This window comes from Anabrus simplex, chromosome 1 (assembly GCF_040414725.1).
Source record: "Anabrus simplex isolate iqAnaSimp1 chromosome 1, ASM4041472v1, whole genome shotgun sequence".
Taxonomy (NCBI): domain Eukaryota; kingdom Metazoa; phylum Arthropoda; class Insecta; order Orthoptera; family Tettigoniidae; genus Anabrus; species Anabrus simplex.
The window spans coordinates 267803962-267828426 of NC_090265.1; the positions used below are offsets into that span (position 1 = coordinate 267803962).

A 24465-nucleotide genomic window follows, 5' to 3' on the forward strand; every position below is an offset into this window, starting at 1 on the left:
ACAATGAATTAACTTATTTTGTAATGACTAGACTTCCTAGACTAAGTTAATTCATTGTTCATAAATTCTGGCAAAGTTAATGCACATATTGTACATACTGTACATATTGTAAACTATGTAAATTGCATAAGAAAATTGTATTTAGTATTAAGTTAGTTTACTATAAGTTCCAATGTTTATAGTTTTAATTCTTGACCTTAAGATTAATATAGGCTGAAGATTCCCATAACTAGGGCGAAACATGTCCCTAACTGGTGTTTTTAATTTATGTAGAATTTAAACACTAAAAATATATATTTGTATTGAAAAGGTGGACACAATAATTTTAATCTTGAAAGAGTTTACTTATTGTATCTTCAATACGGAACAAAATGAGATTAGTTACTTGTAACACGGGAAGTGGCGCAAGTTTTTTAATGTGATCAGTCAACCATTGTACGCCATTTCCATTCGATGGGTGTATGGGTACCCTAAGTGACAGTAACAAAAATCAACAAGTAAACATCTGTTCGTCATTGCTTACCCGGGACTGGTTGGCTTGTGATAGGCACAAAGCATTCCTTTCAAACATTGTCACCGGTGACGAGAAATTGTTCATGTATGTTAAGAAGAGGAAAGAGTGGCTCAGCATATAAAAAAAAAGCAACTCCTTGTGCCAAGGATATTGCCCATCCACAGAAAATCATGTTGTGTGTTTGGTGGAACAAAGATGGCATTCTTCACCATTATTATTTATTTATTTAGCATATGATGCTTCAGATGACAATCGTTTGAAATGTATTTTACATATTTAGAAAAATATAAACATATTTATATACATGGATATAGAGTATTTACAGACTAACTAGGAGGCACACGCGCGCGCGCGCGCGCGCGCACACACACACACACACACACACACACACACTCTGCAGGTTCTGAGATTTCATCACAAGCTGATGTCAAGTCCTTCCAGCCTAGTGAGTGCCGAAGGGGTTACTTGATGTAGCTTCTCCATAGGCCCAGTGAATGCTCGTAGAGGACATTCTTTCACGATGTGGCTGATGGTTTGCACTTCAGCACCACAGTTGCTGGAAGGAGACTCCAACCACCCCCATTGGTGCAGTGCAGAAGCAGTTCTTCCAATGCCGCAGCGTATCCTGTTTAATGTAGTTCATATGGTGCGTGGGAGGTTGAACCCAGGAGGTTTTGCTGTTGGGTCACTGATATCGATTAGACCATGTGGGTGTAATCTGGCCCATTCTTGCTTCCATGCTTCGCCAGGTCTAAAAGGTATGTCAGTTAGTTCCCTGGCCATCTTCCAGGCAGGTTTCCGGGATTTCAGTCTCGAAACGGCGTTTCCGTCTGTATCCTGGTGGGTGGGAAGTGAGCTGTTCATCATCACCTTAGTCCATAATCTGTCTTACTGATGTGAGGAGGTTGAATGTGGCTCAGTACGGGTAACCACTGTACAGGAGTGGAGTGCAGGGTGCCAGATATGATTCTTATTGTGTGGCGCAGCTGGACATCGACCAGACGAGTATGGGAACTATTTAGCCATACAGCAGAACAGTATTCAGTTGAAGAATATACTAGTGCTAAAGCAGTTGTTCGCAGTGAATTCGCATCTGCACCCCATCATGTTCCAGCTAGTCTATGCAGAAGGTTGTTACGACTTTTCAGTTTAGCTGCCAGTTTCTGTAGGTGATGGCAGTATGTTAGGGATCTATCTAGAGTTACACCAAGGCTTTTGGAGATAGCATTACACCGCAGTGTGTGATTTCTGAACCTGATTGTCGTTGGTATTTTGCACTCCTGTTACTGAGGTGAAACGTAGCTACTTCTGTCTTTAGAGGGCTAGGTGTCAATCGCCACTTTGTGAAATAACCGTCCATCTTCTCAAGGTCCTGGGATAGGATTTCTTCAGCTTCACTGAAGTCTTCTCTTTGTATGGTGAGGCTGATGTCATCTGCATAGGTTCTGTATGAACCTGGAAAAATCTATTTCCCAGCATATTTTTTATTAGAGTGAAGATCTTCAGACATGGTATTGCTCTGCTGAGTTTCAGGAGGAGGCCTTCTTTCCAGACTGTCATAAGCGGCGGTAAGATCGAGGAGAACAGAGACACTTTTCTTCTTCCTCTCAAATCCATTTTTTATAAAGGAAGTCAAAGGGAGCAACTGATCGCTGCAGTCACGACCATGACGAAAACCAGCTTGCTCAATCGGAATGAGGCATTCAATCGTAGGAGCTATCCTGTTAAGAATCAGTCTTTCCAGAAGCTTGTAAGTTATGCTTAGAAAAGCTATTGGTCTGTAGATTTGGGGTAATTTGGGATCCTGGCCTGGTTTCAAGATAGTGATAATTTTAGTTTTCTTAAACAGGGAAGGCAGTCGGCCAGACTGCATAACATTACTAAAGAAAGAGGCAAGCCAGCGCTTGGTTGCTGGACTACAGTTCTTTAAAAGTTCTGGGAATATGCCATCAAGTCCGGCAGCTTTACCACTACGAAGGGAGTCGAGACCATTTTGTATCTCTTCTGAGGAAAACGTACTTGAATATTGGTCGTTTGGTTGAATTTCTTGTTTTCACTGCCTTAGTTCCGACTTAACTTGCTTTGTGAATTTCTTATTCCCCAGAGCCCGTGATACAGAGACCAGGTGGTTTGCTATAGTTTCCACATTAATGGAAGTCTGCATCTTCAGTAGTGTGGAAGTTGGATCTAATTTACGCATAAGTGACCACGCTTTTCTACTAGAGTGTGTGAATTTAAGATCTTGTACTGCTGTTATCCACTTCTCTCTTCTGGCATTATCTAGAGATTTCAGAAGTTCAGTTGCTTTCTCCTGACTGTTTTCTTCTGTTCAGCAGACAAGTGACTTGTTTCCTCGTTCCAACCAGGTATGTAATCCTTCCGATAGCCACGAGGAATGGTTCTAATAACAGGGATCTGAAGACCAATTCTATAGATTATGGATCTGTGTTGGCTCCGAGGGAAATTGTTCAGTACATGTCTGTGTATTGAGGTAGTTGTCATAAGGTTATGGGAGGCAAAACTTAGATCTGGCGAATAGTCTTTTTTCCAACGACCAGAGTGGGAAGTTCCTTTGTCCTTGGCATCGTACACTAGCTTAAGATCTCTTGCATCCATCCATTCAAATCACCTTTCTCCATTTTCATCGCACTCATCGTATCCCCATAGCGTGTGGTGGCTGTTGAAGTCCCCAAAAATGATGCTGTTTTATGGAAGTACCAACATTCTGTGCTCTGGCCAGCTGACGCCAGGTGGTTTATATACGTTAGTAATCATGACGTTATCTACCTTTATAGATGAGGAGAAGAATGCTTTGTTTGTAACGTGTTCCATTGCTTCACAGTTTGGTATATCGTTCTTGACAAAGGTGGCTATGCCACACTTAGGATCATTCACTGCTGACGCTAGTTGGTATCCTAGAATTTTATCCCTATGTTTCAATTGCTGGTCATCTTCAGTGTGAGTTTCCTGTAGTACTACCACATCCACGGAGAGTTCATGAAGGATCTTAGATAAATATTCACTTTTTGCCTTACTGATGCCTTCTGTATTAAGTTGGCAGATGGTTAATACAAAGCCGAAGGTTCGGGTGTGTAAATGTGAATGTGAGTCCTCAGAAGGACTATTATTTAAGTTCGTTGCACAATTGTCATAGCCGTGAGGCCCTGTAGGGCAGTACGGCGGCATCTTGCTGTTGTTGCTCGATTAGCACCACCCGGAGGACACATGTAGGGTACTTCAAGGTTAAAACCTACGAATGTTGAGCAATGCTGTTCCCCATTCTTCACCATGAACTTCTTCCAAAAAACATAACGATTACCTCTGGTGTGTATACTGACCAGCTAAGATGGCTTGGTGTTGCTATTGACAAGAAAAGACAAAGACAACAACCAGTCGTATTGCTCCATGATAATGCTTGTCCGCATACAGCTCAATTGACCAAAGGTGTGATTGCTGAACTTGGCTGGGAACCTCTACCTCATCCTCTGTATCGCCCTGACCTTGCCCCCTCAGATTTCCATCTTTTCCGCTCTCTTTCTAACCACATTCAGGGGCAAGTGTTTACTGACAAAGCTTCTCTTGACCAGTGGCTAACAGACTTCTTCCAGTCAAAACCAAAACATTTTACAGGCGAGGTGTTCAACTGCTACCTGAACGTTGGCAGAAGGTCATAGAGAGTGGAGGTGAATACATCACTGAGTGATTGTGAGTTACAGTGCGTGATAGTGACAGTAAAATAAAATAAAATAAAATATAAAAACCGCACAAACTTATGCATCGACCCAATATTTTACTGTGAGGAAACTAGTAAATTGTAAACATAGTGGTGGTAAAGTTTGTAGGAGTTTTCCTTTATTCATAGGACTGTTAATATGTGTAATGATGTGTTTGTTATATCAGAATAATTTATTTAGCCTTTGTCTCTATTTTCAGGATTATTTTGGCAGTGTTACTGAATCTTGTTTTCCAAAAAACTGGATATTACATTGGACTCATTTACTGTGGCATTTCATTAGCATTCTTTTTGGTGAGTTTATTCTACAATTTCATGGATGGTATTGTGTATGTTAAATTATTTATCTAATATCTAACGTTCATATTTCCATTTTTATGTCATAATACCAGATACTTTTGCATAAAGTTCAGTGCTCAATCTCTTTTCTTTCCTATTTGTGCCCACTAGATTGTTTGGATGGTGTTATGGATTAATCAGCTAAGCACCAATTATTAAAATATTGAGATTCTGAATACAACCTATTGCATTTGAGGGTAAAGTGTAAGGACAACGTGGTCACCTTTCTTTTAAGAATGGCCTAAATAATAAAGAAAAATGCCATTGTTTGAATCAGATTTTGCAACAAATGTCTAGATGCCAATCTTAATTCTGTATCTATCTGCAGTGTGACCCGTTCCTGTTCTTACGTTGTTGATGCATAATCGAGAAGCTGGGAAAAGAGTTTCATTAATCAGTAGAAATGTTGCCACTGCTGCTTAATAATGTAATCTAGACATTGTATCCATTTGAAAAGTTATGGAACTTGCCATCCCGTGAATCATATCTGTGTTCATTGCCAGTAAAGTTACTGAAGTAATGAAGTAGAGAATGAACATGGAGGGTAGATGACACTGCATAAGGATATACACTTTAGCAGGAGTTTGAGGTGTGTAAACACAGGGCGAGTTGGCCGTGCGGTTAGGGACACGCAGCTGTGAACTTGCATCGCGGAGATAGTGGGTTCAAACCCCACTGTCGGTAGCCCTGAAGATGGTTTTCCGTGGTTTCCCATTTTCACACCAGGCAAATGCTGGGGCTGTACCTTAATTAAGGCCACGGCCACTTCCTTCCCATTCCTAAGTCTTTCCTCTCCCATCGTCGCCATAAGACCTATCTGTGTCGGAGCGATGTAAAGCAAATAGAGGTGCGTAAAGAAGATCAGTAAGTTACAGAGAGTACAGAGGATAACAGTGGAAAATCTTGAGCTGTAAACAAACTGAATGATATTGACATTTCTGAGGTAGTGAATCATGCAAAGAATTTCCCAATATATAGATCACACTGCTCTACAGCATAAAAAGTATACAGTTTCTTCCATGCCACTACCATTCCTGTTGTGTACCTACTACAGATACAAGAATGAGCCCTCTGAATGTGTGTGCTTGTGTACCTTAAAAAACTATTTTATTCTAAATGTAACTATTACTGAAAAACAATCTTACTTGTACTCATTATTGTTATTATAATGTATGTTTACGTAAATACGTACATCTTCATTACAGACTGTTACGCCTTTCAGCGTTCAGTTTGCAAGCATCTGTGAATGTATTAACTGCAGCCACAATCCTCTATTTATAACTAGTATTGTGGCCTCGTTTAGTTGTATACCTCTTATCTTTAAGTCATTAGAAATGGGGTCTAACCATCGTCACCTTGGTCTCCCTCCACTTCTCTTACCCTCCATAACAGAGTCCATTATTCTCTTAAGTAACCTATCCTCCTCCATTCGCCTCACGAGACCCCACCGCCGAAGCCAGTTTATGCAGACATCTTCACCGATTGAGTTCATTCCTAACTTATCCTTGATCTTCTCATTCCGCATAACCTCCTGCCATTGTTCCACCTGTTTTTACCAGCAATCATTCTCGCTACTTTCATGTCTGCTACTTCTAACTTATAGACAAGATATCCTGAGTCCACCCATCTTTCCCTCCCATAAAGCAAAGTTGGTCTGAAAACAGATCAATGTACAGATAGTTTCCTCTGGGAGCTGACTTCCTTTGTACAGAGTACTGTTGATCGCAACTCAGAGCTAACTGCGTTAGCTTTGCTGTACCTTGATTCAATCTCGCTATATGATTTTTCATGAGAGTTTAATCCTGATTTAAACAAATAGGCAGAGCACCTTGGCTTTGCACGTGGACATATACGTAGTTGATTGGAGAAGCAACCGTCGCACTCACTCGACAGTATGCGAGCTCGAAGAAAATTAGTACGTCGCATTAATTTAATTTTATCTTAGTTTATTACATTTAGAGAGTCTGAAAGTGTACGTAATCAAATTAAAATAGTTTGTCATATATACCGGTATATATCTATATGTTTTTTTAAAATAAAACAGTGATTAAATAACGAGATGTGAAGGCAGAAGGCATGGTGTAATGCAGGAAGTCTTCTCATAGTGAGGGAAAGTCCCAAGCTGTACAGCATGGAGATAAGGTGTTGCATCTTGCAGCAGCTGTCAGTGTCAGTATTCATAGTGTGAGAAATGGAGCAAGACGTAGGACCATCGCGTGTAGTGAAGCACAAAAGAGGAAAACCGCTCAGAAGTGACCATAAGCAGTGCGTTGTGAATGTTTTTAATAAAATTAGTGAACAGAATCCAGGTTTAGCCGTAAAAGAGGTAGAGAAACTAAGTGTAGAGTTGTGTGGTGTGTCGGCTAGTTCGGTTCATAACATGCGGACACAGTTTAGAAAGACAGGGAAATTAACAACGCTGGGAAAGGATCGTAAACGACCTCAAAGAATCAAGAAGTACAATGATATCATCAAAAGTGGTATTAGAAGGAAAATTCATGATTTTTTTCGGAATGAACCACCTACTTTACGCAAAGTATTAGACATTGTGAATAAAGATAAAACTTTACCCACCTTCAGTTTAACTATATTGTACAGACTTTTAAAGGACATAGGGTTCCAGTTTGTGAAAAGAGAACGTAAACCTGTGTTAATAGATAGGGAGGATATTGTATTGTGGAGACGGAAGTCTTTGCGTGAAATTAGGAGATATCGTGCAGAAGGTCGCAAAATTTATTACTTGGATCAAACGTGGCTTAACGAAGGACACGTAACTTCGAAAGTATGGGTTGATTCCACTGTTAAATCCAAGAAACAGGCCTTTGTTTCTGGACTTTCAACTGGCCTGAAGCAGCCGACTAGGAAAGGCAATAGGCTTATCATTGTTCATGTAGGTAGTGACTCTGGTTTTGTGGAAGGTGGAGCTCTCGTGTTTGAATCTAAAACGACACAAGAGTATCATGAAGAAATGACAGGTGACGTTTTTTATTGTGGTTTTCGTCTGTCCTACTGAAACTCGAACCCGGGAGCGTGATTGTAATGGACAATGCATCTTACCATTCTGTTAAAGTGGAACAAATCCCTACAATGGCAATGCGGAAAGACCAGATCATTGCTTGGCTCGACAGTCACCAAATAGAATACAAGGCTGATATGGTCAAAGCAGAACTCATTGAACGGGTGAGGTCAGTGTGAGACCAGTATGACAAATATATTTGTGACGAAAGAGCACAGAAAGCGGGCCACTGCGTGCTACGACTTCCACCCTACCATTGCACTCTGAATCCCATTGAACAGATATGGAGTCAAGTGAAGGGTTACGTTGCGAGAAACAACACGACCTTCAAGCTACAAGACGTACGAGTTCTACTTTGCACAGCCCTTGAAAATGTGATAGCAGATAACTGGAAGGACTGCATTAGAAACGCAATGAAAGAAGAAGACTAGATGTGGGAGCTAGATGGCCTAACAGATGAAATTGTCGAGAGATTTATCATCACTGATAGCGGCCAGAGTAGCAGCGACTCATCAGACAGTTTTACATAAAATCAGCTTCATGGTCCGTATCGCACTTCAATAGATTCACAATTAAGTATTTAATTTATTTTTTTTCCACCTAGGTGGAAAATAAATTAAATATATAATTGTGAATCATCAGACAGTGACAGTAATGATATTGGAGGAGATACATCGTGTGATATGGAAGGAATTGAGCCCCTGCAGGACGACTAAGAAAGGTAAGCATATACTGTATGCATGGAATTCTTACTTTGTTAAGACCGCAACTGCCTGTGTTTCTTGTCTTTTTAAGTTGTTTCTTTTCAATAGATGTTGTTACAGAATTATCAACAGTTCCGTCTGACATGTCCAATCATGCTATATGCTCTATCAGGATAGGAACTCTGCAAGATAAGAGATATACATTTCAACTCGAAAGTTGGTATTCTATTAGGTTACAGTCTACCGAGCAGACATTTCAAACAGCTGTCCTAAGATAAACCTTCCTACGTGTGTAATTTTGTGCTCTAGCCTACGATAGCTTTCTGTAATATTCAGAAATGAATAACGTAGGCCCTAATCTTCAGCAGTAGGTCACCCTTCAAACCCCTCTGTTTAGTTTCACACAGATCAAAAACTGTTCCTCGTCTAATTTAGGTCATATGCGCAGTACTGTATGTCCGAGCACGAGACGTTGACGGTGTGGAGGTCGATACTACACGCTCAGCGAATCACAACTCTTTTTTTTTTTTGGCTGAGGCGTGGACATGCCTTGTTTACATCAGGATTAAACTCTCGTGAAAAATCATATACTCACTATACTACCATCATGGGAGAATACACATCCTAAATACTTCAAATTATCTACCTGTTCCATCTTTCTATCCCCAATCTGACATTCAATTATCTTGGATTTCTTACCTGTTGATATCAATTTAGACTTGGAAAGGCTAATTTCCACATCATACTCATTGCACCTACTTTCAAGTTCCAAAATATTAGACTGCAGGCTTTCAACACAACCTACCATCAAGACCAAGTCGTCAGCATAGACCAAACTGCTTACTACATTTTCACCTAACCGAATCCCTTCCTCCCACATAATACCTTTCAGCAGTTGATCCATGTAAACTATGAACATGAAAGGTGAAAGATTACAGCCTTATCTAAGTACTTTCGACCTAGAACTCATTCTCCCATCAATTCTCACTGCAGCCCAATTGTCAACATAAATGCCTTTGATTGATTTTAATAATCTACCCTTAATCCCATAGTCCCCCAGTACAGCGAACATCATTTCTCTTGGTACTGTGGCATATGCCTTGTCTGGATCTATGACATAAACATAACTATCTATTCCTCTCATAGCATTTTTCGGTTACCACACTGGTTTTTATCCAGCTTGCTCTTGACCCCTGATCGCACCCTCCCTTCCAAAATCCCAAAGTACACCTTGCCTGGTACTGATCAAGGAGATGCCTTGACAGTTGTTGTAGTCCTTCCTGTTCTCTTGCTATGCCCAATCAGAAGGTGCCGTACTAATACTTCATGCTGATCTTATTACTCTTAGAAACTATTTCATCCCTGCCTTCCCACTCTACTTCAGTATTTCAGGTCTAATTTCATCTATTCCTGCTGCTTTATGACAATGGAGTATATTTGCCATCCTTTCCACTTTCTCAAGCATAATTTCACCAACATCATTGTTCTCCTCCTCATGAATTTGTTTGTTCTTGACAACACCAGGAAGATTCTTTTCGTTGAGAAGATTTTCAAATTATGCCTTCCACTTGTCCGATGATTCCCTGGGATGTATTATGAGTTTACCTGATTTACCCAAAATACTATTCATTTCCTTTTTTCCTCCTTTTTTAAGATCTTAATTACGTCCAGAAAGGTTTCCATGCTGCTTGACCTAGCCTTTGCAGGTTATTACCAAAATCTTCCTATGACTTCTTCTTGGATCAACAACTTATTTGTTTTGCTCTTTCTTTCATCTATGTCATTTCCCTGTCTGCATCAGTCATTGTTTGATGCCATTTCTGATACACGTTCTTTTTACGTTTACGAGCTGCTCCCACATCATCCTTCCACCAAGATGTTTGCTGTTTTCCCATCTTTACACACAGTTGTTCCTAGGTATTTCCTTACTGTTTCTACTACAGCTTCCCTGTATTCCACCCATTCTCTTTCTATATTCTGAACCTGCTTAATGTCCATTTTTTGGAACTTTTCACTAATCATGTCCATTTCTAATTTCCTCATCGTGGAGATTTTCCACCCTTATTCGTCTGCAGACAGTTTTTCACTTTCTCTATCCTCGGCCTAGAGATACTTCTTCTTGGATCAACAACTATTTGTTTTGCTCTCTTTCTTTCATCCATGTCAATTCCCTGTAGATCAGATAGTGGTCTATATCGTGGAAAAATCCCTGGAAAACCTGCATGTTCCTAACAGATTTCCTAAATTCAAAGTTTGTTAAGATAGTCTATTATGGATCTTCCAATGTGTAGCGGTGAATAGCCTTATGCTTGAAGAATTCATAACTCGTAATCCAAAACTAGCACAGAAGTCCAGCAAATGCTTTGTATTCCCATTAGCTTCCATATCATCCCCACATTTACTAATCACCCTTTTGTATCCTTCAGTTCTATTTCCAACTCTTGCATTGAGATGCCCGTTAGCACCATCGTATCCTTGCTGTTGATTCTGACTATGATGTCACTCAGTGCTTCATAAAACTTGTCAACTTCATCCTCATCTGCACCCTCACAGGGTGAATGCACTAAGACAGTTCTCATCCCAATTCCTCCAACTGCCAAATCTGCCCTCATCATTCGCAATAGTATTCCTCATGTACAGTCCTACTCCACATTCTGCCCTTCCCTTTTAAACGCTCATCAAGTACAATTTATAATCTCCTAGTCTTCCTCGTCATCTCCCCTTACCCGAAATTCATTGACTTCTAACACATCCAGATGCATCCTCTTTGCTGACTCAGCCATTTCTAGTTTTTTTGCTTCCATAAGCCCCGTTACGCTCCCCATGGAATTCCATTTCGTTCGCCAAGTTGTTTCCAAGGAGTCTCTCGTCTGTCAAATGGGAGTGGAATTCCGTTACTTCCATAAGTCCAAGGCTTTCTTAAAATGTTCTGAGCATGCTCAGTGAAAATTCTGTGAAGCAGGATGATACCCTTAATTACACATAGTCCAAGTAAGGATCTCTCTTTTGATGGGTTAGGGACCATTGTGCATTGTACAGTATTTTCCTAGCTGCCTGAGCACAAGAAGGACCATGACTCACAGTATGTCCGAGATGCCCACTACCATTCCATAGCAACTGGTATCCTGACTCTCAGGACCACTTACTAGACCACTCAGCCATTGCTCATGATTCACAAACTAGGATGTGACTAAAGTAACCTACACCTCAAGCAATTATATTTTGTAGAGTAAAATAATCTCATAAAGAAAATGATACGTATTGCAGTTTAATTTAATAAGAAATTTTATAAAAGTGCAATAATATTTTGTACTAAGATTTATTTTGTAATGGTATTCTGTTTTATCCATTATTTTGTATTGCTTACTGTGCTGTTGAAACGTGTACCACATTTTTTGTAAAGACGTGTGTAATTTTATCAGATGGCTTATTTTTGTCAAATTAAGAAATGTTGCGTCAGATTCGTGATCAGTGCAAAATATTGAGAACACAAAGTACAGGCCCTAATGCACTGATGACAGTTATTTGCATTATGTATATGAAAATATTGGAATGTAATATGTATAAAAAAGTGTTAAACTCCTTCATTTGTCATTTGATTATGTATAACTCTCTAGCATCATCTGTGTGTCATTTTTTAAGTATCACTTATAATTTTTTTTTTTTTTTTTTTTTTTTTTTTTAATTTACGTCGCACCGACACAGATTGGTCTTGTGGCGACTTTGGGACAGGAAAGTGCTAGGAGTGTGAAGGAAGCGGCCGTGGCCTTACTTGAGGTACAGCCCCAGCATTTGCCTGGTATGAAAATGGGAAACCACAGAAAACCATCTTCAGGGCTGCCGATAGTGGGGTTCGAACCTGGATACTGGCCGCACTTAAGCGACTGCAGCTATCGAGCTCGGTTCGCTTATAATGGAGATTATGAATAACAATATTAAGTACCATTATAGGCATATCATCGAGGCATTTAGAATAATTTGTTTGTTGCTAGAATCAATAATGCCCCCACTGTCGGCAGCCCTGAAGATGGTTTTCCGTGGTTTCCCATTTTCACACCAGGCAAATGCCGGGGCTGTACCTTAATTAAGGCCACGGCTACTTCCTTCCACTTCCTAGGCCTTTCCTATCCCATTGTCGCCATAAGACATATCTGTGTCGGTGCGACATAAAGCAAGTAGCAAAAAAAAAAAAAAAAAAAGATTCAATAATGTTCCCAAAACTTCAAGCGCATGTTATTCTAAACTTACAGAATAGTGCATCGTCGATGGATGCATAAAACCATCCATTTGAAGTCTATCTGAGAAATTATCTTTCACTAGTTGAACACGAGTTCCAAGATGCAAATATACACATCACATAATTACCGTATTTTCTTCAAGAGAAATTAATTTTCTATATTTCTTCACCATATCACCACCAGGGATCACCCACTGCACAACTGAAAGCAGATATTGCATACACTTTCAAATATCTGCAGGTGTTTAATTACACGGTAGAAATTCTACAATACATCATGTGATTGCTTGACTGTATTTTGACTGGAAGCATGCAAACCTTCAGGGTATAAGATACTGAACTATTGCCACAAATTATAGGGCAACAGTTTCTACAAAAATGTATTTCAAGAAAAAAAAAATTGATTTCAACAGTGTTGCAACCTTAGAAAATATGCAAATTATGGGAATTGTAAGAATAGCCCTCAAGGTGGGACCAATAGAAACGTATGTCATGGGAATTAAACAGTGAGATCTTACTGTGTATATTGAATATATATAATGTTTGACACCCTTGAGACTCAGAGTGTATAAAAATGTTTTTAATGCATTAGTTAAATCTAGAGTGTTGTGCGGAGTGGAAATTTGGGGAGTTGAAGGGAGGGTTGATTCACTTGATACAATCACAAGTAGATTTGGTGAAATAATTATGGGTCTACCCAGTTGTACAGCTAACTGTGAAGTGAGAATGATGTGCAAAGATATAAACCTGCAAGCGGATATTATTAAAAGGATAATAAAGTATTGGCTGAGACTGAAGCTGCAAGAAGGTGGCGAAGTATTACAGATAGCATATCAACACCAAATGAAACATCAGAACCAAGGATACTGGGTGGATGGGGTACGGAACATTTTGGAAATGATAGGAATGGCATATTACTGGAAGAGAGACTATATAGAGAAGATGAGAATATGTCAAAAAAATAGTCCTAAGAATTAAGGATATTGAAAAGCAATGTATTGCTGCACAATGTAGAAGTAAGAGGTCATTAGAAGAATTTTGTAATGTAAGTGGGAGAATGAGGATAAATGTAGAGATTATAACAAAAAAGGGAATGAGGGGTATAATATGGTGGTTAATGGGGATACATAAAAATAAAGCATAACGACAAAACAGAGATGAAAATAAGTGTTCACTATGTTCTGAAAAAATGGGATGGGCACACCTTATAAAAGATTGTTCAATGATAAAGCAAATATGAGAGAAATTTATAGATGAGGAGGATGTAAGGAAAATTGAGAACAAAAATCAGCTGTATACAATTATAAAGTTATTGAACAGAGAATGGATGCACCCGGGGAGAATCACAAAATTATTTAACATTATTAGGGGAATGTGGAGTAGGAAACTGAGGGAAGGAAAGGATGTGATACATGTCTGCCAGGAACTGAATTGTGCCTAAGGTAACGTCCGTTGAAGTCTAGAGCCATTAGGTACATAGACTTAAGGTATAGTATCGAACTACTTTGTCGTAGTAGTTCTATTAGTCTGCCGTTTTGCCGATAGTCTGAGAAGACAATACTAATTTTCATTTTTTTCCTTTTTCTCAATAGTCCGAAAAGGCAATATTGAGATTCTTTGAGGTTTTGTTTATTATCTGGAAAGACAATACTAATTTTCATTTTTCTTTTTTCTCAATAGTCTGAAAGTACAATCTTGAGATTCTTTGAGGTTTGGTTTGCGTTTTAATATTCATAGATGTTTCGGTTTTTCTTTCAAAGTGCCTTCTATCAATGCAACTCCAACATTCATTTCAGGTTATTCTCTCTCTGTTCAGTTTCTAATCATCTGTGTTTATATTAATATTTATTGAATGTACCATATTAACACAATTTCAATAGGGGGTTACTCCTTCTAATTTTGTATACTGCATGCATCACAAACTATGAAACGATTACAATAAACAATACCCTCTCCCTAATCTATGGTTTTCGAGATTAGGGGAGACGGGTATATTTGAATTTGATAACTCATGTATATCTGAACAGGATTCCAGTCACTTCCAAAACCATGGTCACATCAGTGTTGCATTTATCAAATAAACAAATTCAGTATGTATATTGTCTGCTGATATGTTGGTATTACCTCGTCCAGTTGAAGTGGGTAATAAATAATCTCCAGTGAGAGCAGTAAGGAGGAGTCTATAGATAAGATTTGAATACCTGAAGTCCTGCAATGAAATTATTGAACTTTTATGTTTATTGACTTATTTTCCAATTTGCTGCGAAGAATTTGGAACAGTTATGTGTTGATTGAATAAATCAAGGTTGTACTGGTGGTGGGAATGTTTTTTAAGAGGCAAAACAGTGTGATTATCAGCCCCAAAAGGTTCTATATGAAGCCACCTGAACAACTATTTTGCTGGTTAAAAGTCACAACAACAACAACAACAACAAAAACTTGTTATTTTGATAAAGGTAGTAAAATATTGTGTTCAGGAAATGTGAATCTTGAACTGTAAATTACAGAAATGGAAAATCCTGATTAATGTATGTCTAAACTGTGTTTAATAAGGATTGTTATTCGGCTGCATTATTTTTTGTGGCATGAATGGTTACTGAATAACACTGGTGGATATTTAAGTTTAATTTTTTAAACGTAATACTTCCAAACATTATTTGTCTTTAAGATATGTATTATTATTATTATTATTATTATTATTATTATTATTATTATTATTATTATTATTATTATTATTATTATTAAACCTTTTCCTTACAGAAGGTTAGCAACTGTCATGGAGTAATTATCCTATTGATTATTAGGTAATTTTTAATAATTGTAAAAGCAAGATATTTGTGATGTACTATTGCCATTTTGCATAAATTGATTTCATTCTAAAATATTGACATTTTGTATTTCTAGGTACGCACTTTGAAGGTTCAAGTCCTGCCAGAAAGCCATTCTGTTCACCAACATGACCCATATGGAGGTGGGAGTATTTCTACTGGCAACAAGAGAAGGCTGTACTTCTTGCTATTTGTTGCTGGAATTCAACCTTTGCTTATGTGGTGGCTTTCAGCTCATTTAATTTCACCAAAAACATAACACATTCCTTGGATATCTGAAAACCTCATAATGTTCACCATTTGTTGAGAATACAGATAAAAATCATGGCAATTTTTTTTAGTGGTTGAAATTTTTGTGTATTTTTTTTTCTCAAAATTTTCTACCACTAAGGGAATTGTAAACCTTTTTGACAGTGATTTGACTCATAATTTTACATTACATAAATGATAACAACTATACGCCATCTGGCCAGAGTTCATGTGTTTGTTTTTTCTCTCTCTCTCTCTTCATTTTCTCATCTGTTGAAGGATATGAGTGCATCTGTGACATCTGCTTTCAGTAAATTGAAATAGAATGCTGAAATGCTTCCATACATCGTGCCATTCTTTGCTAACCTTGTCTGTTGTTTATTGTTGGTAACCTATAAATCATGCTTTAAAATTTTCTCTTCCACATGTCCCCTTCCTTTCTATTTAATGACTTCTTGCAGTGTTTGATCAGAGAAGGTGCTAATTTATGCATGTCTGTGTAACTGAAATATGTTGTAATATCAAAAGAATGATCCTATCTTGGCAAGGCCTTTTTGTTTGTTTTTTTAAAGTGTCGTTCAGATCGATATGCTGTGTTCTAATGATGAACTTTTATTCACAATGTTGAATATTTGTATGTATGTTTGAGAATCTGAGATTGAGAAACTTTTGTACCATATTTATAATTCAGTGTTAATGCACCAAACACTGTGCATACAATAGAATATTTCGATACTAATGAAATTGTACTGTGTTGTTGTTTATGTGTTTATCTTTACTGGACCTATGACCTTCCAAATGTGTACATTTTTGTCACACATCCCATATTGTGGAAATGTATCATTCTATAATTGCCTTTCTCAAATTCTTTATTTGGGATGGCTTGTGAAATTAGTTTTCTTTGGGAACCAATAATATAATTTTTATTTTACCAATTAAGCTTAAATTTATCACCAAGTTCATGTTTCATGATTAGATTAATAAATGCCATTTTTAGTTGATAATTCTTTTGAAAAATTATGTTCATTTCAATATACTAGTGTATTTGCTTGGTTCCCATGCTTTAAGTAGATCCTCTGTGGATCGGTTGTAGAGCGTCAGCCTCCGGATCCCAAGATAGCGGGTTCAGATCGGGCAGAGGTAGTTGAATTTTTGAAGGGCAAAAAGCATGTCCATCTCATACAATGTCAGCATGTAAAAGGTCGTTGGTCATTTGGTGTTTACCTGACAAAATTAATTAAAACTCAACCTTGGACAAACAAGATATTCAATTTACTCTGCCGTCAAGTAGATCTAGAGTAAAACGAAATATCAAAATTGATGAGCAAGCAGCCAGATGGCATCAAATTAAAATGCTTGCACACGGTAGCTGAGGCCATTCGATTTTTATTATTATTATTATTATTATTATTATTATTATTATTATTATTATTATTATTATTTTAGTGGATGAATTCTAACACAGCTGAGTCAGCTAGGTATAGGAATTTCTGTTATCCTTTCAATTATCTATGCAAGCGCAAAAGACCACTTGTTTTGTAAGGTAGATAATATATGGCATTCATTTGTTGTTTTATATTTGAAACTAAAACTATTTAACCAACCCAACTTACAGATAGATGCTTAGGTACAAAAGGTACAAGAGCAGAATTATACAAGCTTAGGAAACAAATGTACAGCAGTAACATACCAGGTAAGGAGGTTGTTGAAAGCATAGGCATCAAAGAAAAACATCTCATTGATCCAGTATCTCCAGTATTCCGTCTTTGGTGTAAGAGAGAAGAGGTGTTGTTCTCCTAATTGGACACTACTAGGGAAAATGGAAAGGAGGAGGATGAATAGGAGGAATTGCCTGAAGTTATGGTCGAATGTTATTTTGGACTTGAACACTTATATTTGACCACAAGGTACATTAGGGAAAGGGTAGGTGGATAGGGCTAAACATTTCAGGACTTTGACAGTGAAACAATCATCAAATATGACAAGTGAATAGAGATCTGAAGAGGGTACTGAGAGATTTTTCGATGTAACTATAATAGTGGTGTTTGCAGAAACTGTTGTTTTAAGGGAAAGTACAACTTGCCAACCATCTCCAAATACAATATTGACCCCATAGCTGTTTGTTTTTCTGTTGCTGCACTGAAACTTACAAAGAAAGGAGAGATAACACTGGTCATGGGTGATTTCAACTCAAAGATTGGCCTCGGTGCTGAAGGTGATATTGTAGGGAGCTATGGTCTTGGTGAACGAAACACAAGGGGAGACAGATTGGTGCAGTTTTGCACAGAACATGAAGTTTTCGTTTCTAATACCTTTTTCAAACTTCACCCCAGGAGGCTATACACATGGACTTCACCTGCAGATAATGAAGAAAAGACTGTCAGAAATCAGATCGATTTTATTTTAGTGAAACAAGAGCTGAAGAAATTCGTGAAATCGGTAAAAACCTATCCTGGTGCCGACATTGACAGTGACCACAACCCAGTAGTAATGGACTTTAAAATGCAACGCTTTAGAAACGCTACAAGGTGTGCTAAAACATCAAGACGCATAGAGATCAGAAAATTGGCCAGTTCTGATGTCAGAACTAGTGTTGGTGCTGCTCTGGAAGAAAAGATGGAAGCAATAAAAGAGTCTCAACATATAGAAGTAGAATCCACATGGAACTCTATAAGAGATAACATAACTCAAGTCCAGGAAAATAATATAGGATACGTCAACAGCAGCAAAAAGCAAAACTGGATGACTGATGAAATCTTGGAGCTTATGAATGAAAGGGGGAAATATAAAGGTAAAGACCCCGTTAAATACAAAAATCTACACAAAGAGATACGTAGAAAATGCAGAGAAGCAAAGGAATCCTGGATGTCTGACAAATGCAAGGAAATCGAGGAACTTCAGGAGAAGCATGATCACTTTAACCTATATAAAAAGGTGGAAGAGCTGAGTGGTCTACCAAAAAAGCGATGCGGACAAATATTAAGGAACACAAACAATGAGATTATTTTAGGAGTTGAAGAAAAACTTAAAAGATGGAAGGAATACGTCGAATATCTCTTCAATGATGACAGAGATGATCCTCCACCACCTGACGAAAGGATCAATGAAGCCAGTCCTGAAATAACAAAGAGTGAAGTATTGAATGCCATTAAACTTCAGAAGAATGGTAAAGCCACTGGTTCAGACAGAATTTACGCCGAAGTTGTTAAAGTTATAGCTGAACAGGACTCAACCGGCCTCAATCTACTAACATCGTTGTTCAACATTATCTATACATCAGGAAAGATACCTTCTGACTGGCTGAGATCAACTTTCATACCAATACCGAAGAAGCAGAACTCCTCCCAGTGTGATGATTACCGTATGATTAGTTTGATGTCCCATGTCCTCAAAATATTTCTGCGAATCGTACACACCCGGATTTATAAGAAATGTGAATCTTATATGGATCAGACCCAGTTTGGCTTCCGAAATGGGGTCGGCACACGTGAAGCACTCTTCTCCTTAAATGCACTAGTACAGAGGTGCAGGGACATGAATGTCGATGTATATACTTGTTTTATTGACTACAAGAAAGCCTTCGACTCTGTGAAACATGAAAAGATGATAGAGATATTAAGATCGACTGGTATTGACCAATGCGATTTACGCATTATCAGCGCACTGTACTGGAATCAAACCGTAGATGTCAAAGTAATAATAATAATAATAATAATAACTTAAATGTTTCCACCTTTTCAATACAATATATTCACAAAATTACAAAATTATACGGTACTAGTTTCGACCCATCTAGGGGTCATCATCAGCCGTATTGGAGCAAAGATCATTTGTGGCGAAATATATATTATATATTATATATTGTATTGAAAAGGTGGAAACATTTAAGTTATTATTATTATTATTATTACTTATATATTGTTCAATACGGACCAAAAACATGAAATTCATAACCATCAAGTAGATGTCAAAATCGACCAAAGAACATCAGAAGCGTCTACAATCAGAAAAGGTGTTCGTCAGGGTTGTGTGCTGTCACCTCTCTTATTCAACATTTATTCTGAGGCAATATTTAAGGAGGTATTGTTGGAGGAAAACAGCGGGATAGTTATAAATGGACAGGCAATTAACAATATCAGGTACGCAGATGATACTGTTGTCATAGCAAATGAATTACCTGTGCTCCAACGCATGATAGACAAATTAGTCCAGCGCAGTGAAGAGTTTGGCCTGTTTGTCAACGCTTCCAAGACCAAAGTTGTAGTCTTCTCTAAAAGAAAAATTCCAGCAACCCTGTCAATAAACGGCAGTAAGATTGAACAAGTATCCTCCTTCAAATACTTGGGTACTGTGTTAGATGAGGAATGTGATTCCAAGAGGGAGATAAAATCTAGAATAGAACAGGCCAGAAGGCAATTTTTTAGCATGAAACAGCTATTTACAAAATCGGACCTAAGTGTGCAATTAAGAATGCGAATGATTCGGTGCTATGTATTCTCCATTTTTCTCTTTGGATGTGAAAGCTGGACCCTTGACCAAAATCTAGAAAAACGAATTTATGCTTTTGAAATGTATCTATATCGCCGCCTACTCCGAATACCGTGGGTGCTGAAAATTTCAAATGACGAAGTCCTTCATCGCATGAAGAAACAAAAAGAACTATTACTTACTGTTAAAAAAAGAAAAACCCAATATCTAGGTCACATTGAGAGAGGCGAGAAGTACCAGCTATTACAACTCATCATTGAAGGTAAAATACAGGGGAAAAGGTCTGTTGGCAGGAGGAAGAATTCATGGCTGAAGGACATCCGAAGATGGCACAACTGCACTTCAGAAGATGCTTTCCATGCTGCAACATCACGTCCAGAGCTGGCTATGTGGACCGCCAACCTCCGCTAGGAGAAGGCGCCTCAAGAAGAAGAAGAAGAAGAAGTTTGTTTATTGTATCGTCAAAGTAAACTAGCTATAAACAAAAGCCCTTTTAAAGCTTTTGTCATAAATTGAGCTTAAGGCTTAGCTAGTTTATCGTTTTGCTGTACTTCAATATATAGTTCCTTACTTAACCAGACATTTTGTTTTCAGTACTGCAAGTAATTACCTGATCACAGATGACGTTTAAAAACATTAAATATTCTGTGCTCTATAACAGCATGCAGTCTATTTCTACTACAGTGTTTCACTGTTGTGTTGTAATTTCAGTAGGTTTCCATATATAACTTTACAAACCATGAAAAAGGGGTAGAAATGTGAATGTTTTGAAAATATTCGGTAAGTTTTCAGGGAAGTACCTCAACTATAGCTATGACAATCAGGTAGAATTTATATCTGAGTTTACTGGTGTGTCTGCATCAGCTATTCCTAACACATGGAAAGAGAAACTTACTGAACTAGGAAAGAAGAGAAAACATGCGTGCTGTATATTAGGGAAGCAGGATGAGTTGGTAGAGTGCATTGTACATAGCAAAGTACACGGTGACAGATCAGGAGCATCTGATGTGGGAGAAATTGAGCCACAGTCATTCTCAGATTAACACTGAAAGAATCTGGGAATATGTTCTTTCATTCATTGTGTTTTATTGTTATTGATAGAAAAAATGATCAGTAAGGTTATCAGAGATTGTCGTCTGTAATTTTTGAGACAGTAGAACATGCATGCTCTTATCATGAATAAGCGTGTTTTGTTGTCACAAATGAAACATTAGAAACAATTATTTTGTGCAAGTTTACCATATGCCTGTCTAATGACTAGAAAATAAGTTTTACTGAAAGAAACCAGTAGTTTGTTGGAGGTGGTACCCGTCAGGTCTCGTGGGTTGATTTTACCCTGTTTTCTGTAGTTTTCCATTTTCACACCAGGCAAATGCTGGGGCTGTACCATAATTAAGGCCACAGCCTCTAACTTCCGATTCCTACCCTTGCGTTGCCAAAAGCTTTTGATGTGTTAATGCAATGTTAAACCAGTTCAAAAAAAAAATTAATTCTAACAGCAAATAGACTACAGCACTAGAATTGCCCTGTCTGATGCCATCCTTTTCATGAGAAACTTGAGATTTTCTTGCCTCTGAGCCCATCTAGCCATTGATCCTAGTTCAAAGATAACTTTCTCCTGAGGCACCATGACTCCTAAAATATTATTTTTACCCCTTTAAGAACTTCCAACTTCAGTTCTGGTGTTAATTTCACATGATAAATCATCTCCACTCCTCTTGTACCATGAATCTCTATTTGCGTGGTTGCCAAATTAATACTACTGAACTCATCAAACCTTCCAAACAGTAACAGTACATCGACTATTAAGTTTCCACCCATATACTTCAACAAGATACTTCTTCAGCTTCGTTACCCATGAAGTCTGCACCTCAAAAATTAAAAACCTCCGTAGGATCCTCGCCATTGAGTTAACCCACCCAATGACCGACGGCTAAATGGCCTATACAATGAATTTGAGCCCTATCTTTCTGGTTTCCTTCATAACCATTCACCATCATAGTCTCCACAAGATTATTCTGAAGCAAGTCTTCAACCTTCTGTTGTTCATGACTTACATTCAAAGCCTACTTCACAAGTGTACGAAAGCATCTGTTAAACCTCAAGAACACACTCATTCATTACAAGCTTTATCAACTGCTCACTACCTCTTCACGACTGTTTGCCATCTGAATATAACCTGTTGTTTGTATCTATGTAGTACAATATTCACCACCAAGAGCACCAATTTTTATTTCTTAGTAGACAATCAGGTTTGCACTTTAACCAACATTATCTCTCTTGTGCTATTTCTGCCCAATTGTGTACATTGGCTTGACCACTAAAAGTCTCTAAAATGCTGAATTACAAAACCTCAGTTCAGGAAATGTGTATGACAGTTTGTTGAGTGCTTCATACTGTTGTACTTGAACACAGAACTGCAGATAGTTTTAGGATTACACGGAGGCAAAATATATGCATGTCAGGAGTGATATTTCAGAATTAACTGAGACATCCCTATTCGTCCTGGAGCCATGATACTTATAAATATTTTTGAGGATGAATGATTGTTTACATTATATAATAATGTTTCTTCACTTTATTGTTCTTGAGGATTGTTCAGTTTCCACTGCATACAGTAGTTCTGAGTGTTACAGACAGGTGTACGTACATTTGAGTGTCCCATATGCAGCTTTTGTGTTTGAAAAAAAAACTATATATTCTAACCACCTGCAAGGAGATATATAACTGAATTTCTTACTAAAATTTGGTTGTGATTAGTTAAGTTTTCAGCATATGATGCATTTTTTAAAATAAAAGAGGGAAAATTTTGCACAATGCTATGTAAGGTCAATTGTGAAAAGTGTGGAGAAAATGTTATTGGTAAGTAGTGAATCAACTCTTTAAACACAACAGATTTGTTAAATGTTTTATTACATGAATAATCTAGAGCAACATTTCTCAACCTTTCTCCAATTCTAGGACCCATTAAGAATCTAAACACTACTCTGGAGAACAAGATATAAAACCACACTATTGTTTTGAATATTCACACATTCAAAACTATGCATTGTGCTGTTTGTGTTTCGTGAAGAAACATTTTAATAAAGCTATCAACATTGTTAATTCAAGTGTAAATAAAGCATAAAATGAGCAAATTGTATTTCTTAAGAGAGATTAAACTGTATTTTATTACTTATTTGATATGATGATTCAAATTATCATCCCTTGTACAATTGCTGGAATTCTGGCTCAATGTTGGTCAGTTTTAATTCAAGATTGAAACACACTAAATTCAGTTGGACAGTTTCTATGTTTCATATTCCATAAGTAATCTGGACAGTTTCTGTGTTTTATATTTAAATGAAGGTATATCTCTTTCAAACAATGTGCAGGATTCAGTAGGTATACACGAGGGGGGGGGGGAAGGAAGGGAAGAAGTTGTGGAAGACAGGTAGATTAATGTTTTAAGGGGAAGGAAATTCAGGGCCAAGGGGTCAGCTCAGGTGGAGAGTTAAGGAGAAGAGATGATATGAGTCACTGCAGGTAGAACAGCAGAAGGAGCATGAGAAAAGGGAAACATTGAGTAGAGGATAGGAAGAGAAAGCTGGAACAGGATCATGACAGTGAGAAAAGGGAGGTGAGAGTTGGTTCTGTAGCCATCAACGAAGATAAGAGAGACCAGAAGAACAGGAGAGGGGGGGGGGGACCTAATGAGATGGAAGGGGTTGAGGCTCTGGTCGTGGATGACTCCATTGTTAGGCATGTGGGCGGAAGGAGGAGCGTAACGAGAAGGTGGTAGTTTTTTCATGTTGGTACCAGCAATGTAAAGTAAGAAGGAATAGGTACCAACATAGTTGGGAATGTGTGGAATCTGATTAATGCAATGTTGAAGGAGTTTAAGGGAAGAGGGATTATCAGTAGGATGTTGTATAGGAGGGATAGTGACATTTAAATTTGAGTATGGAGTGTGTATATTGTAAACTGCAGAAATATCATAAGGAAAGGAATAGAATTAATTTAATAGATATAATATATTGAACCAAGAAATAGCCCACACCAGTGGCTACCTGTAAGAGCATAAAGAAAACTGTATGTGGGGTTGTATGCGGTACACTAATTGGAGCGGGTATAGATAGAAATTTTTGTAATGAACAAGAGTTTCATTTGACTGTTGGTTTATTCTCAATGAAGTCTGTAGACAGTGGATCTTCCTGTTGACTTCTGCTGCGAAGGAACACATACATTCCAGGGAACTTTCACCATGTCTCCATCACCATTGACCACGGACACCATGAAGTTCCATCTATGATGACCATCCTCCATCCACCCCATCACCCACCAATCACCATGGGCACCACAAAATCCTGTCGTCACC

General features: G+C 38.0%; 1 protein-coding gene across 4 annotated transcripts in view; it reads left to right on the forward strand.

The window, feature by feature from the left end:
* Yif1 (Yip1d-interacting factor 1) overlaps positions 1-16382 on the forward strand; it is a 197368-nt gene extending 180986 nt beyond the window's left edge. For all 4 annotated transcript variants that reach the window (XM_067159559.2, XM_067159566.2, XM_067159544.2 and 1 more), the window contains exons 6-7: positions 4448-4541; positions 15448-16382. In XM_067159559.2, coding sequence (XP_067015660.1) covers positions 4448-4541; positions 15448-15630 — 277 coding nt within the window. In that variant the 3' untranslated portion in view covers positions 15631-16382. The remainder of the gene's footprint in view (positions 1-4447; positions 4542-15447) is intronic.
* Positions 16383-24465: the final 8083 nt, after the last annotated feature.